The sequence below is a fragment of the Blennius ocellaris genome, assembly GCF_963422515.1.
Source record: "Blennius ocellaris genome assembly, chromosome: 2".
Classification (NCBI taxonomy): domain Eukaryota; kingdom Metazoa; phylum Chordata; class Actinopteri; order Blenniiformes; family Blenniidae; genus Blennius; species Blennius ocellaris.
The window spans coordinates 32,189,195-32,204,860 of NC_137651.1; the positions used below are offsets into that span (position 1 = coordinate 32,189,195).

Sequence of the window (15,666 nt, forward strand, 5' to 3'; positions counted from 1 at the left end):
GGTGTCGAATTCTGATTGGTTACCTCGGATTCTGGAAGTGCCTCATAACCAACGAAGAAGAAGAAGAAGAAGAAGAAGAAGAAGAAGAAGAAGAAGAGGGAAAAACAAACTGCGAGGGAAAACATGTTGTGATCCTGGATCATTATCTTTAGTTTTCCTTATTTCTGTTTTCCCTCGCAGCTTGTTTTTCCCTCTTCTTCTTCTTCTTCTTCTTCTTCTTCTTCTTCGTTGGTTATGAGGCACTTCCAGAATCCGAAGCAACCAATCAGAATTCAACGCCGCCCCGAATCTCTGTGATTGGTGGACAACCGTGTGTCACATTTGGGCTTTGCACATTTCGAGCGAGCGCACAGCAGGACTTGAGCGGAGGTGGAGAGATTTGAGCGAGCGAGATAAAGAGAGAGAGAGAGAGAGAGAGAGAGAGAGAGGTTGAGCGCAGAGGAAGAATCTGAGCGCAGAAATGATTTTTGAGCGCAATGTCAAGTTTTTCTTTGCGCAATTTAAACATTTCCTCAAAATGCTATTAGTGTGTTTGCACAATTAATTTTTTTGCGCTCAGATTTTCCCGTCGCTCGCTCAGAATTGTGGCCCAAACAGAACCCCGTAAGCAGCCGCATGACGCTGCAGTGGAAAGCGGGTCAGCGGCCGGCCGCGGACATACGTGTCACACGCCAGCACGTATGAGCTAATGTTTCCTCGGTGTTGTTCAGCGCGGGACGATGACAGACTGCGGGCGAGATAAAACAAAACGTTCAAACCCAAATAAGCAGGCCGTCGGCCTCTAATAGCAGAAAGGAAGTGTCCCTTTATCAACAAGTGAATTAACAGTTTCCCGTCACACCTTGTTTTCTGCCTCCCCCTCGCTCGCCGGCTCCCTCTGAACCAGCGCCAGGACCCAGATGCCCCCCCCCCACCCCCCCCCGGTCGGACCACCGGGGCTTCTGCTCGCTGAGGAAACAAATCTGTTGCACTGACTAATAGTCCCGTGTTGATGTTTTACGGCGGGGAAGTGTATTACTAGTGCTGTGTATACAAAGTGGAGGAATTCAGCCTTTGTGAAAGACGTTGAAGTGTTTCTCCAGCACAGTGAAGCAGAGACACGTCACCGCAGCTCAAAGAGGACAAACACCAGTTCTGAAACACAGAATCGGCTCGGTCAAGTCGGAGGACTCGGATTCACCGCGACGCACGCAGGACGAGACGCAGCAAAGCAAAACGCACTTCCACTGAGAAATGATGCCGACGAGCAAAAATCTAAATATGACAAAATAGGAAAAAATAACGTTGAAACTCAGCAAAATCTATATTCAAGTGTTAAAACATCGTGCCGAATATAATGAAGATGATGAAGCATATGGAGTTTACTACAGTACTTATATGGGGAGAGTTTACTGCTGCAGGTGGAGTACTGCTGTTTGGACCTCTGTCGCTCCCCCTGGTGGCTGGAGGGTGAATGACAGTCATCTGGTTCCATAAATCTAACTAGCAGGCTGATGTTCTGGATGTTTCTGGTCTGGAAGTCGGTCGGTAGCCGGTGAACATGTTTCATAGTTGGTTAAGTCAGTCTTCAATCAGTTTACACTGACTCGTGTCCTGCCTTGGCTTCACGTCCATCCAGCCTTACCTCAGTGAAGGTGGTTCGTCTCTGACACCTTCTGCCTTGCTCTTTGTTTGGTTTGGACCGACAGCAGCGCCCCACATTGTTTTAACACGTCAAACCAGTTCACAACAAACTGTTGAAACTGGGATTCCAGGCTTTGCTGATGATCTTTAATATATATATATATAACGTTTCTTTTCTGCTGTATTATCTAATTCTGTAGTAGGATCTGTACTTTTGTGTGATTTTAGCGGGATTCTTCTTGTGCTTTTGTTTGTGAAGATGAGCATCCTCATCCATCTGGAGTGGCATTATTTCCGCCCAGCTCCACATGGGGTGGAACCAAACAGAATCAAAGCAGTTCCAACCCGGGCGCCGCTCAGCGCCACATTACACACTCCGGGGCCGGAACTGAAAAACATGTGAATAATAAAAGGTCTGCAGCAGCTACTGCCATGTGCCGAGCGGCCTCAGTAACCTCTGCCCTGTGCAGAAACCTGTACATATCAATCTGGAGTCCTGCAAGACGCACCGCTTCACCACACGGGGCACTCACGTCACCTCACGCAACAATCTATTGATCGCACAAAGAAAAGGCTTCAGAGGAGAAAAAAAAAAAAAAAACCCTGGCGGGAGAAAGAAAACGTACTGTATACAGCGACATAAATAGCCGGAGCAGATTTGAACAGTGACAAGAAGACGGCCAATTGCAGCCTCTATTTCTGGGAGAGCCGGCGGCGGCAGGAGGATGTGTACTTTCCTCAGTTCCTTCCCAAAAATCAACGCTGGAGACAATCACACAGCAGCTGTTGTGGCTAGGTGGCTCTACCCCCGAATACTCCTGCCCCCCCCCCCCCCCCGGCCAACGCAATCAGCCTTCACAAGTTCACTTTTACACCCAGCTCACACAAGGAAGAAAAAGAAAAAGAAAAGGAAAACAGGCAGAAGCGACACAAAAGCAGATGTGACTCAACATGTTTTCTTCCGGTAAAAACCCAGAGGTTTATTGTTTTTATCAGTTTTTTAATCACTGCTGGTGGCAGCTAAATATACATGTGGCCAACGTATCTTGAAATAACAGAGGAGGAGCCCTCCATGACCTCTCCTGACCTGAGAATGACCTGCTGTCGTGTTTGTCCTGGACTCCAGGGATTCACTGGTTCTGGTCAAATCAGCTGTTCTGACGAGTTTAAGGTCTAAGAGCAGCTCTGCTCACGTCCACTGTACAGGCTTGACAATAGAACATGTCATAACGTGCAGGAAGAACCAGCGAGCTGCAGCAGAGCAAACCTGACAAAGCCACTGAACTCATAGAGTTTTATAACAGTGAGTTCAGGTTGAAAAAGACTGAATTTCATCGTCTGGGCTTTATTCGTCAATCTGCACATGATATGACATGAATCATCTCCCAGCCCTGCTTTTAGCCTTGAAATGGAGGAGTTAAAAAAAGAATACCAGGACACTGTTTGGTTTCAAGCCCCGAATAAGTTTTAAAGTTTGAGTGTGTCTTTTTTTTCTTCCCCCCCCCCTACATGAAGCAGTGATTCTGAAAATGCTTGCTCAGCATCTTGTGTTTATGGCTTCACCTGCTCAAGGTAACTATGACTCACTTCCTTTAAATCAGGACTTAAAACACTATTATATGCGCAGACTTTCAAACATTTAAACACTTAAGACATAGAAATAAGGTGAGGAGCTCGGAGTAGAGCCGCAGTACAGTCACTGCTGATTCTCAGTCATTGCCCCAAAATTATGGAATAAGATTATTTATCACAAGTTATATCACAACTACAATGCTCTGTTTACTGCCTCTGTTCCGACGGCTGTGCAGGCCTAACCGTCACTGCTGAATAACTGTTGTACCTGTACTTTGACGGCTTGATGATTTCATTTGAAAATGAACAACTGCCGTTACATTTTGGACATTTGTTCACACGACAACGATACGCAGAGCCACTGAAAATGCAACTTCCCCACAACGGCCACCAAGGCGGAACTCCGTCACCATGTACATGGCGGGAACGCTGCTCCTGGCCACCATAGTGGTACTAACTCGTAGTTCTGCACATGCTCAGTAGAACCAACCAGAACTACTAGTCCATTGTCCCCTGGGACTTGGTCGTTTTATTTTGACAGTCATTGTAATAGCAGTCCAACTTGGTAGTTTTATTTTGACTGCAATAGCAATCCAACTTGGTCATTTTATTTTGACAGTCATTGTAATAATAATCCAACTTGGTCATTTTATTTTGACAGTCACTGTAATAGCAATCCAACTTGGGCATTTTATTTTGACAGTCACTGTAATAACAATCCAACTTGGTCGTTTTATTTTGACAGTCACTGTAATAGCAATCCAACTTGGTCGCTTTATTTTGACAGTCACCATAATAACAATTCAACTTGGTAGTTTTATTTTGGCAGTCACTATAATAACAATCCAACTTGGTCATTTTATTTTGACAGTCACTGTAATAACAATCCAACTTGGTCGTTTTATTTTGACAGTCACTGTAATAACAATCCAACTTGGTCATTTTATTTTGACAGTCACTGTAATAATCCAACTTGGTCGTTTTATTTTGACAGTCACTGTAATAGCAATCCAACTTGGTAGTTTTATTTTGACAGTCACTGTAATAACAATCCAACTTGGTAGTTTTATTTTGACAGTCACTGTAATAGCAATCCAACTTGGTAGTTTTATTTTGACAGTCACTGTAATAGCAATCCAACTTGGTAGTTTTATTTTGACAGTCACTGTAATAACAATCCAACTTGCTGGTCTGTCCACTAGAATGTCGGTGTTACTGAACAGGAAAAACATTAAATGCAATGATCAGCCGACTCACCAGTTCAATTCTTCCTCACTTGTATACGGAGACGAAGCGCTTTCAAAAAGTAGGCGTGGCCTAAAACCCGATGAGACCCAATGAGAAGTCGCTTGTAGAATCATGTTGGAAGTCAAATTTTAAAGTGAAAGTGAGAGAAGAGCAGAGTGAATTACTCTGCAGATATGTCAGCAGTCATCCTGTGTGTGTGTGTGTGTGTGTGTGTGTGTGTGTGTGTGTGTGTGTGTGTGTGTGTGTGTGTGTGTGTGTGTGTGTGTGTGTGTGTAACAGATTAACACCTTGATAGCAGCAGTGTGAAATCTGCCTTTAATTTCCTGTGGACTTCAACCATCACTGTAAAACAGTGGCATTATGAAAACCTTCGATTTTCTCAACGGGGCGTTCTGAGCTGCTCCTCCACCGTGAGAGTCCAGAGGGTGATCTCCCTCCAGATCACTCTCCCTCTCCCTCCAGCTCACTCTCCCTCTCCCTCCAGCTCACTCTCCCTCTCCCTCCAGATCACTCTCCCTCTCCCTCCAGATCACTCTCCCTCTCCCTCCAGCTCACACTCCCTCTCCCTCCAGCTCACTCTCCCTCTCCCTCCAGATCACTCTCCCTCTCCCTCCAGCTCACACTCCCTCTCCCTCCAGCTCACTCTCCCTCTCCCTCCAGATCACTCTCCCTCTCCCTCCAGCTCACTCTCCCTCTCCCTCCAGCTCACTCTCCCTCTCCCTCCAGATCACTCTCCCTCTCCCTCCAGCTCACACTCCCTCTCCCTCCAGCTCACTCTCCCTCTCCCTCCAGCTCACTCTCCCTCTCCCTCCAGCTCACTCTCCCTCTCCCTCCAGCTCACTCTCCCTCTCCCTCCAGATCACTCTCCCCTCTCCCTCCAGCTCACTCTCCCTCTCCCTCCAGATCACTCTCCCTCTCCCTCCAGCTCACTCTCCCTCTCCCTCCAGCTCACTCTCCCTCTCCCTCCAGCTCACACTCCCTCTCCCTCCAGCTCACTCTCCCTCTCCCTCCAGCTCACTCTCCCTCTCCCTCCAGCTCACTCTCCCTCTCCCTCCAGATCACTCTCCCTCTCCCTCCAGCTCACTCTCCCTCTCCTCCAGATCACTCTCCCTCTCCCTCCAGATCACTCTCCCTCTCCCTCCAGCTCACTCTCCCTCTCCCTCCAGATCACTCTCCCTCTCCCTCCAGCTCACTCTCCCTCTCCCTCCAGCTCACTCTCCCTCTCCCTCCAGATCACTCTCCCTCTCCCTCCAGATCACTCTCCCTCTCCCTCCAGATCACTCTCCCTCCAGCTCACTCTCCCTCTCCCTCCAGCTCACTCTCTCCTCTCCCTCCAGCTCACTCTCCCTCTCCCTCCAGCTCACACTCCCTCTCCCTCCAGCTCACTCTCCCTCTCCCTCCAGCTCACTCTCCCTCTCCCTCCAGCTCACTCTCCCTCTCCCTCCAGCTCACACTCCCTCTCCCTCCAGCTCACTCTCCCTCTCCCTCCAGATCACTCTCCCTCTCCCTCCAGCTCACTCTCCCCTCTCCCTCCAGCTCACTCTCCCTCTCCCTCCAGCTCACTCTCCCTCTCCCTCCAGATCACTCTCCCCTCTCCCTCCAGATCACTCTCCCTCTCCCTCCAGATCACTCTCCCCTCCAGATCACTCTCCCTCTCCCTCCAGCTCACTCTCCCTCTCCCTCCAGCTCACTCTCCCTCTCCCTCCAGCTCACACTCCCTCTCCCTCCAGCTCACACTCCCCTCTCCCTCCAGCTCACTCTCCCTCTCCCTCCAGATCACTCTCCCTCTCCCTCCAGATCACTCTCCCTCCAGATCACTCTCCCTCTCCCTCCAGATCACTCTCCCTCCAGCTCACTCTCCCTCTCCCTCCAGCTCACTCTCCCTCTCCCTCCAGCTCACTCTCCCTCCAGATCACTCTCCCTCTCCCTCCAGATCACTCTCCCTCCAGCTCCCTCTCCCTCCAGCTCACACTCCCTCTCCCTCCAGCTCACACTCCCTCTCCCTCCAGATCACACTCCCTCTCCCTCCAGCTCACTCTCCCTCTCCCTCCAGATCACTCTCCCTCTCCCTCCAGATCACTCTCCCTCTCCCTCCAGCTCACTCTCCCTCTCCCTCCAGCTCACTCTCCCACAGCATCACTGCGAGGACTAATTGTTGACAGGTGGCCTTAATGCTCTCCTTTGAAACAAAAGTGTGATTTACGAGGGCGCTCCCTGAGACCTGGGCTTTCAGCGCTGCTACTACAAACTTATCTTTCTCCCCTCGTGTCTGTCACCCCCCCCACCCCCACCCCCACCCCCACCCCCACCTCCCTCTTCATTTTTCTCAATTGCACCTCATTACTTTGCTCGCTCACTTTCACCTAGTCTCACTTTGATGTCGGTGTCGCTCTCCGTCTTTCAGCCAGTCGAGCCCGACTCCAAACTCACACCAGCTTCTAGTGTTTGATGGACGATTATTCACAGGGCGGAGGAATGCTGCATTCTGGGTTGGGGTGAGACAGGGGTCCGGGTCTGGACAGGGAAGACAGGAAGGAGAGAGGAAGCAAGGGCGCCAGCCTACTGTGTGTGTGTGTGTGTGTGTGTGTTATATGTTGCTCTGGATGAAGACTCAAGAATAACCTTTAAATTTGCTTCCTCTTTGCTTCCCAAAGTACAAAGTCTGAGAAACTTCAAAAAGTAAAATTTATAGAAATCAAACATAACCTCACTTGTAAAGATGCCTCCTGGAGCAAAATACAAAAAAACAACAACAACAACAAAAAAACAGACTATGTCAGCTACTGTCTTTTAAATTTTTGTTGAGACTAAAAACGCAACGAACGGCAAAAAATGTGTCCTGAATCTGAGCGAAAGCTGTGAAATCCTCTCTGGACCAATATTTCTCTTCAGGATCAAGTCGGATTCTTCTCAGGGAACATGATTGTTTTATAAATCCAGCATCACACTGTGATAACACTTGTTCAATAGTCACAAGAGATGGAGCTTTATTTATTAGGTTTATCAATGACTGCTGCTCTTACTGACACAATAAACATCCATAAATAAAGCAGAAGTCACTTCCATTAAAACGTTGATATTTCTTTAGACTTTGCTTGGTGATCTGGGTTGAAGCCTCTGTTGGCCAGGTTGACAACTCTGTGAAACATGAAGTTATACGAACTGTGCCATTTGGATTCTGTGAAGTGATGCTGGACGAATCGAGGCTCAGTGATGTTCCTGGAAGTCCAGATGGACGAGACGTGGACGGTTTCACTGTGAGAGACACCTGGGAGGTCAATCAGTGCAGATCTGTGTGTGTGTGTGTGTGTGTGTGTGTGTGTGTGTTAGCTGGGGACAGATTCAGTGTTTGACAAACAGATGAAGAAGATTGCGACAGAGTCCCTGGAAAAGTGGGAGTGGAAACGGTGAGGTGACTAATGACACACTTCTCTTGAACATGATCAACAACACAGTGTTGCCTCGGGATCCGTCCAGCCGCTGCCACAGGGAATCACTAAAATACTCATCTTTGACTAAAAGAAAACCTCCAATCGAGACTCGTATTATAAAAGTGTAAAATCATTTTGGCCCCAGAGAAGCTCAAACACACCAGATTCTGCTAAAAACAAACGATGATGATAAAATGAAAATTGATTTCACTTAAAAAGCTTTTCCACCACTTGAGCAGTGACCAAAGTGCTTTCAGGCTCCTGCAGTCTCCCAGAAGAACCCGAAAGAACAAGAAGAGGAGTCGGGCTGTGACGTCAGCCAGCTTTTTCAGCAGGAGAGTTCATTCTCCGTGAAGAAGCTGTCGGACTCGTAGGCCACGCCCCCTCACGTCTGTGAAGCAGCACTTTGACTTTCCAACGGCGCTGCTTATTTCTCACTTCCCATGTTTTCAGAAAAACATTTCTCTGAACTGTTTCAGGAATAAAAGAGAAAGTTTGTGTCTGAGCCGCCGTGCTGGTTTGGTTTTAACTGCAGGAGCTGACAGCTTTTGGTGATGCGTTCAGGTGCATCACGTAAGTCCGCCCTCCGGCATTTTAACAAGCCGTGGGCCTCATGCAGTAGCAATTTAATGCTAGCCATTAGCGAGCTGGAAAGTGCATGTGCAGCACCTCGCAGTGCAGCGACGACGTAGTTCGGCCCGGACGCTCGGCACAGACGAACAGAAGCTTCATTTTCTTGGGCCGGCTCCCTTTGGCAAAAAAAAAAAATGACGTCATTTTGTTCAGCAGGACCCTGCAGCGCTGAACGTTCTTCTTGTTCTTATGAAGTACGAATCGGCCTCGACATCGTTCATCGCATTCACCCATTCACACACACAGCAGTGAAGGCCTCAGTCCACTCGCTGGGACATGATGGTGTCCAGTGTCTTTCTCAAGGGACACTTGGACATGTGGAGAGGAGGAGATGGGGAATTAAACCTATCTCCTCTACTATCCACTCTCCCTTAACCCCCAAAGTGTTTCAGTGGCAGCCATGATAAGGAACATTTGAATTCTCAATAAGCCGAGGAAAGGAGGCTCAATGCTTCCTTTATAACCTCCTTTAGCATAGGAAACAAGATCATGCTGCCCCACAATTCCTTGCAGCGACATTTAAAGGGACCCGCTCATCGAAGCTTTCAGGGAAACTCAGGACGACTCAACGCTGACCATGTTAAGTTACCAATGCAATCACAATTTAAGTAGTCCAAAACCCAGATCCCAACTATGAATGCTATGCGGATGTTGTGAAACGTACACAGCAAATAAACTATTTGTGCAACCTATTGTCAGTTTGATTGGTTATTTATTCACCTGGCAGCAGTTTCACTTTAGTTCCTCGTAGCCTGGAGCCTCTTTTCCTTTCATTTCAATTCAAACCTTGTGATATTTCAGATTATATCAGAGGCATTATATCAGATTAGAGGCGCAGGGAAAAGTGGTAAAAATGTGCTTTTTGTAGTCCATTTTTGGAAACGTGTAGTTGTTTCACCACGGCAGATGTCACTGACCTGATTATTATCATATCGCCAAGTGCAAGTGCGTTCTGACTGTCACAGCAATGTGATTGCCTTCCCCCAACTCCTTTAGGAAGCCTCCTAACACCTTTCCTTAACCCCTTGATGTCGTCGACCGTGTTAAAGAAAAATGGACGTCTTTGTGTCCCCGTCCTTACCGTGCAGCGGCGAGCCGGACGGGCTGCTGGACAGACCAGGGATGGGGCTGCAGCGCCCCCCGATGCCTCCTCCTCCTCCCAGGATGCAGCTGCCTCCTCCCAAGCCTCCCCCTCCTCCTCCTCCTCCCCCCAGAGCGGCCGCCCGGTTCAGCTCCTGCTCGATCTCCTCCAGGCCGGCGCTCTTCTGGAAGCGGGACATGCGGTTGACCACCCGAGGCGACATGTGCGTACGGGCGCAGGGGGCGCCGCCGTACGGGTTGATGGGGAACACGTGGGTGGTGCCGCGGAGGGTGCTGACGGCCACCCAGCGGCTGTCCTGGCTGAAGCACATGTCCTGGACCTGGAGAGCAGAGGAAGGAGGGACAGTGAGAAGATCTGCTGAAGCTGCTTACTGAGAAATGCTCTGGACCAGCGGTGCCCAACCCCCGGGATCAATGGGTGCCGGGCCGCCCAAGACATAATTAATTATTTCCGTTGTATTTATTATCTGAGTCTGAACAATCTTTTATTTAGAAAAATGACCGGATTCTCTCGGGTACATCTCGGTCAGTTGAGCCCCAAACATTTAACCCACAAGCTAGCAAAATGAGCAAAGAACAGACGTTTGGAAAGTTTCTTTTGGAAGGAAAAGGTGAAGAGACAGAAGAAGAGCCGACAACTTCCAAGAAAAAAAGATTTTAACAGACAGTACCAGGAGTTCTACTGGAAGTATGGATTGATGGCGACAGCTGATTCCCGCTCGGCTAACGAGGCAATGAAGCCTTCAATAATATAAACAATCTACGACCCCCCCCGGTCTGCAGTACAATAGTCAAGCATTGACCGGTCCGCGGTGATAAAAAGGCACACAGCTCGACACACAGCTCTACTGAAGTTTCTCCTCTCGCTGGGTACCAGCCTGCAAACAGAAAAACACCAACGCCGAGGCGATCTGTCAGAAACCACAGACTCCTGACTCACGTTTGTGCTTCTGAGCAGCAGGTGTTGATGCATGAAGACACTGATGATGTGGTCATGGACAGGACCAGAAGAATCCAAGACTCATTATATGTAATGAAGAAAATAGTTTGAATCCCTCCACAACAATCTGTCCGTGTGTCCTCTTCTTCTGTCCTCGAACCCCAACTGGAACAGGAGGACGCCTCCTCCTCTGAATAAGGTTCTGCAGGTTCTTCCTCCTCTGAATAAGGTTCTGCAGGTTCCTCCTTTTCTGAGTCTGAGTCTGGTTCTGCAGGTTTCTTCTTGCCATCTCCTCTACTTGTTCATGTGGAATTGTGGGTTTCTCTCTGTAGAAGTTTGTTGAAATCTTGTAGGTGGCACTAAATCAGGGGTGTCAATCTCAGATCCTGGAGGGCTGAAGCTCTGCACGTTCCCCCGTCTCCCACTGAATGTTCTGACGCTTCATCGCCAGGTTCAGCACAAAGCCAGATAACGAGCAGCTCATTGGAATCAGCTGTGTGGAAGCAGGACACATCCAAACCGTGCAGGGCTGCAGGTCCACACGTGTGCACTAAATAAATGCAATGTAATTGAATTGCACAACATGCCAATAATGTAATAGAATTAAAATAAAATAAAATACAACCCTAATTGAGAAAGAGTGCTGCATAGTTTGTATCCCCAATGAATACATATGAAGACTAAAAATCCAGAAGAAAACTACACAAAGATGGTAAAGATTTAGGTTGAGTTTTTTTGTTTGTGTGGCAGTTGAGCTTTCCACACATCAGTCTATATTAAACAAAACCAAATCACTCCACGGACACAGCCTCTCTCAAGGCCGATTCGTTCTCCACAAGAACAAGAAGAAAGCTCTCTCTGGGGGATGAATGTGTTTTGTCTGTGCTGACCGTCCTGACCGTCCTGACCGAACTAAGTCATTGCTGCACTGCGATGATGACTATCAATCATGTTTTAATCATGTTCAGCATGTAACCTTGCTACTGCATGAGGCCCACAGACGGGGTCAAAGGTCATGCTGGGGGACCTACAGTGGGAAGCTGTCAGCTGTTGGGATTGGAAACCTGGTCCCCTCTGGTCAGCTCTGGTCACCTCTGGTCTCCTCTGGTCCCCTCTGGTCACCTCTGGTCCCCTCTGGTCCCCTCTGGTCACCCAGCTCCACCACCACTGCTACAGGCAAAGTGGAAGGCAGTGAGGAGAGCTGGTTTCCCTGCAGCCTCCAGCGCCTGCAGGCCGTTCTAATCTGCTGCCAGGCCTGGCGGAGGAGCAGTGACTTCGTCCACATTCCACTCCGGAGCTGAGTGACCTCTGGGCACACTGATTAAAGGTAACTCAGACAATAAGGAGGACTCTGTGCACCATAATTGGCGGTAATGGACCTGTCAAGAGTTCCAATCCACTTCATGGTTACCTGAAGGGTGACTGGAATTCCCACGTCCACAGTGTGACAACCACGGCGGCATGAAGAAGCTGCCAGGCTTCCTGAAAGAGCTGGAATGTGACCGTGTGAGTCCCATGCAGAGTGCTGACATGCTGGGAGAAGATCCCAGAGGACTGATGACATCCGAGAAGAGCCAGGAGACAGGAGGAGGCGCGGCGTCCTGTCAGGCTGGAACCAGCAGACATCAAGCAGCAACTTTCCTCAGGAATCATGGGAATGTGACGGAGAAGGACAGAGGGAAAGGAGGAGCCTCGTCCATCAGGGGCTGTGGTGGATTGACGGAGGACGTGATGAAGACCACTGGGGACGGTTATGGAAGTGGTTCCTGACTGGACAAGCTGCAGGTGCCACGTCGTCAACAGCACTGCAACTGATGTAGCTTTCATGTTGGGCCACTAGTAGGCGCTGTTCTTATTTCCAGTACTGAAGTCACACAAACGCACAGCAAAGAACAACAGGCTCCAAACATTAACAATGGAAGAACACGGACATTCTAAGGGACAGATCAGCAAGTTGGATTATTATTATTATGCAGACTGTCAAAATAAAAGTACCAAGTCCGAGGAGAACATGGCCGTGACATCATGACGCCATGGAGGGAAACGCTGTTCTGATTGGCAGGCATTGGCGTTGGAAGGAGTTCCTGTGCTGTGGTGACCCAGGACCAGGAGCAGAGTCCCCACTGTCTACTCAGTGACTGCTTTCAATGAAGTTGTGTTTTCAGTGGCTCTGAGCACCGTTGTCATAGAAACAAAGCCCCAAACGCAACAGAAGAGTTTTGCATTTTCACTTTAAGTTGTTGTCACACGACCTTCTCTCCACTTCATCCGTGACACACATCTAAACTGAAGTAAATGTACTGTTTTTTTTGTTTTTTTTTCCTGTGAATGTATATTTGATGAATCCCTACAGTTTGCTTAATTCCCCAGAAACATGGAGACGAGCCGTGGTGCAGCAGAGGTGACCAGTTGGATGCATGCTGGTAGACGAAGCTCTGCAGGATGAAACAGGATCCAACATGCCCTGCCTCATGCCCGTAAAGTGTCGCAGTACGGCGGCGTTGCCCCCCGTAACCTGTAGGTCGTCCCGTGGCCGCGGCCGGTCGGCAACTCGGCTGTGCCTGCAGGTCCTTCCAGCCGTTATCAGCCGCCGCTGTGTTTACCTGGCCTCGGGTCACTGACAGCCAGCCGCGTGTTTGGCTGCTGGAGACAGATAAGGCGTCTCTCCACCCACCTCACTCGCAGACGTTATCGCTCTTCGGTGTGTTTCAGAGTGCGTGTGTGCGTGAGTGTGTGCAGATAACCTCCGACCCCGGCACTAAGCTGGGGCCGGCACTCGGTGTTTACAACGGGCTGGATCAAAGCTGGCTGAGTGTTGCAGGCGGTCAGCGGACCTGCCGTTTGCTCAAACATTAACCGGAGGCAGAGAGAGTGTGTGTGTGTGTGTGTGTGTGTGTGTGTGTGTGTGGTACTTGTTTTCCCAGTCGATATTCCTGAACCGAACAAGGCCTGAAGTGGTGATGTTGGGTAAGCACTTCTAACTTCCACTGCAGGAGGAGACATGTGAGGAAATTCTCCCCAAAAGAGATCCGATCAGTCACTGCTCCCGCCGCAGCTCCATTCCTCTCAGTCAACTCAAAACTAGTCGGATTCTAAAGCTCTCTAATGTCACCGTGCAGAAACCCATTGAATTGTCACCGTAATGAATACTCTTAAAGCATAAATGACCTTTAATTCTTCAACAACGCCCTGTGTTTGATTCATCCCTGGGTGATAAGACTTCACATGGATGCTATGAAGCTATGATCATGTCACACAGCTGGAAACAGCTGTTCAGACCTGTTGCAGTGGCTTCAAAAGATAAAACTGAAACCATCAAAAACAGCTGCTGGCATGCCCTGCGGCTCCTGGTGAGTTTTAACATCTCTTTGAGTCCTAAAGGTTTTTGATTCTAATGTCCAGACACTGATATCAGTTTATGTGCCCAGTGCAGGAAGTTCAATCTGCTGCGGCCAGTTTTCTGCGTTCCTCTGGGACGGTGAAGCTCCAAAGCTGCATGGACTGGAAGAGGCAAAGCTCTGGAGAATCCCCACAACACCTCAGTGTGTCTGACGACCTTTTTCACAAATTACATCAATTGTGAAGGAGCCCCATCCATCACAGTGGTAAACACAACAAACACGCTGTAACTCCACTTCACTCACACTGTCAGCTTCAGAGAGACGCTATAGTCAAATATAGTCAAGCTACTTTAGCATGAAAAGAACAAGGATGGCCTGTTTTATTTTGTGGGATGAATAAAGTGATCATGTCATGTCTGTTCTTACATGTTGTTGTGCAGATGACTGAGGCTGCTTGGAGAAAATGAAACAACATGAAGACATCCATATCATAATCCCATGCAGTGGCTCTAAAATATCCATTGGTCATGTTCACCTCCAATATTTGAGGCTGATGAAATGACAGTGACGTTGAAAGACTGCAGAATACATCTGTTTCACAGTCGGCATCACTTTGTCTTCACTCATCGGGATTAGACAAGTTGTTATTAATAAAACTGTAATCGTAACCTGACACATAATGACATTTATAAAGAAACAATACATTTTAAAGCTGTTGCTGAAAAAAAAAAAAAGTAGAGGAGCAGGAGGAGAAAAGTCAAGTAGGACATGTTATATAACCTTGGATATATCCTGTCATAACCTGTTCTTGTTTGAAATCAATAGTCTTTCTGTTTGGTGAGAATTCAATTTGCAAGTAAAATGTACAAACGAGGAAAAGTCGTTCAACCTAAATAAAGCATCATTAAACTTTTACACTAAATTTATGGTATTTGGCTGCAAGAAAAGAAGTGCAGATGCTCAGTTAAAGGTAGATGGAATGGCAGCGTCCAATCATCACCCAGTTTTAAAAACTACAAAACAACGGTGTTCACTGATGTTCGGGAGTTGAAGGGGTTGTAGTGTTAAGATTTATATATTAAAACCGTGTAATGATAACGACAAATCACTCATTAATACTAGCTTAAAATGTACAGCATATACTGTGTGTGTGAGAGAGAGAGAGAGAGAGACAGAGAGAGACAGAGAGAGAGAGAGAGAGAGAGAGACACAGAGAGAGAGAGAGAAGAGAGAGAGCGAGAGAGAGAGAGAGCGAGAGAGTGCGAGAGAGTGCGAGAGAAGAGAGAGAGAGAGCGAAAGAGAGAGAGCGCGAGAGCGAGAGCGAGTGAGAGAGAGAGAGAGAGAGAGACAGAGAGGAGACAGAGAGAGAGAGAGACACAGAGAGAGAGAGAGAGAGAGAGAGCGAGAGAGAGAGAGAGCGAGAGAGTGCGAGAGAGTGCGAGAGAAGAGAGAGAGAGAGGAAGAGAGAGAGCGAGAGCGAGAGCGAGAGCGAGACGAGAGAGAGAGAGAAGAGAGAGAGAGAGAGAGAGACAGAGAGAGAGACAGAGAGAGAGAGAGAGAGAGAGAGACAGAGAGAGAGAAAGAGAGAGAGAGCGCGAGAGAGTGCGAGAGAGTGCGAGAGAAGAGAGAGAGCGAAGAGAGAGAGCGAGAGCGGAGAGCGAGAGAGAGAGCGAGAGTGAGAGAGAAGCGAGAGAGAGCGAGAGAGAGAGAGCGCGAGAGAGAGAGAGAGAGAGCGAAAGAGAGAGAGCGAGAGCGAGAGAGAGAGAGCGAGAGCGAG

At 48.5% G+C, this 15,666-nt stretch overlaps 1 protein-coding gene across 1 annotated transcript in view; it reads right to left on the reverse strand.

Moving 5' to 3' along the window:
• The window catches only part of bcas3 (BCAS3 microtubule associated cell migration factor), a 370,231-nt gene that overhangs the window by 284,045 nt on the left and 70,520 nt on the right, over positions 1-15,666 (reverse strand). Inside the window, exons 14-15 of the mRNA XM_080511322.1 lie at positions 11,960-12,039; positions 9,589-9,928 (exon numbers count right to left, since the gene is read on the reverse strand). Coding sequence (XP_080367448.1) covers positions 9,589-9,928; positions 11,960-12,039 — 420 coding nt within the window. The remainder of the gene's footprint in view (positions 1-9,588; positions 9,929-11,959; positions 12,040-15,666) is intronic.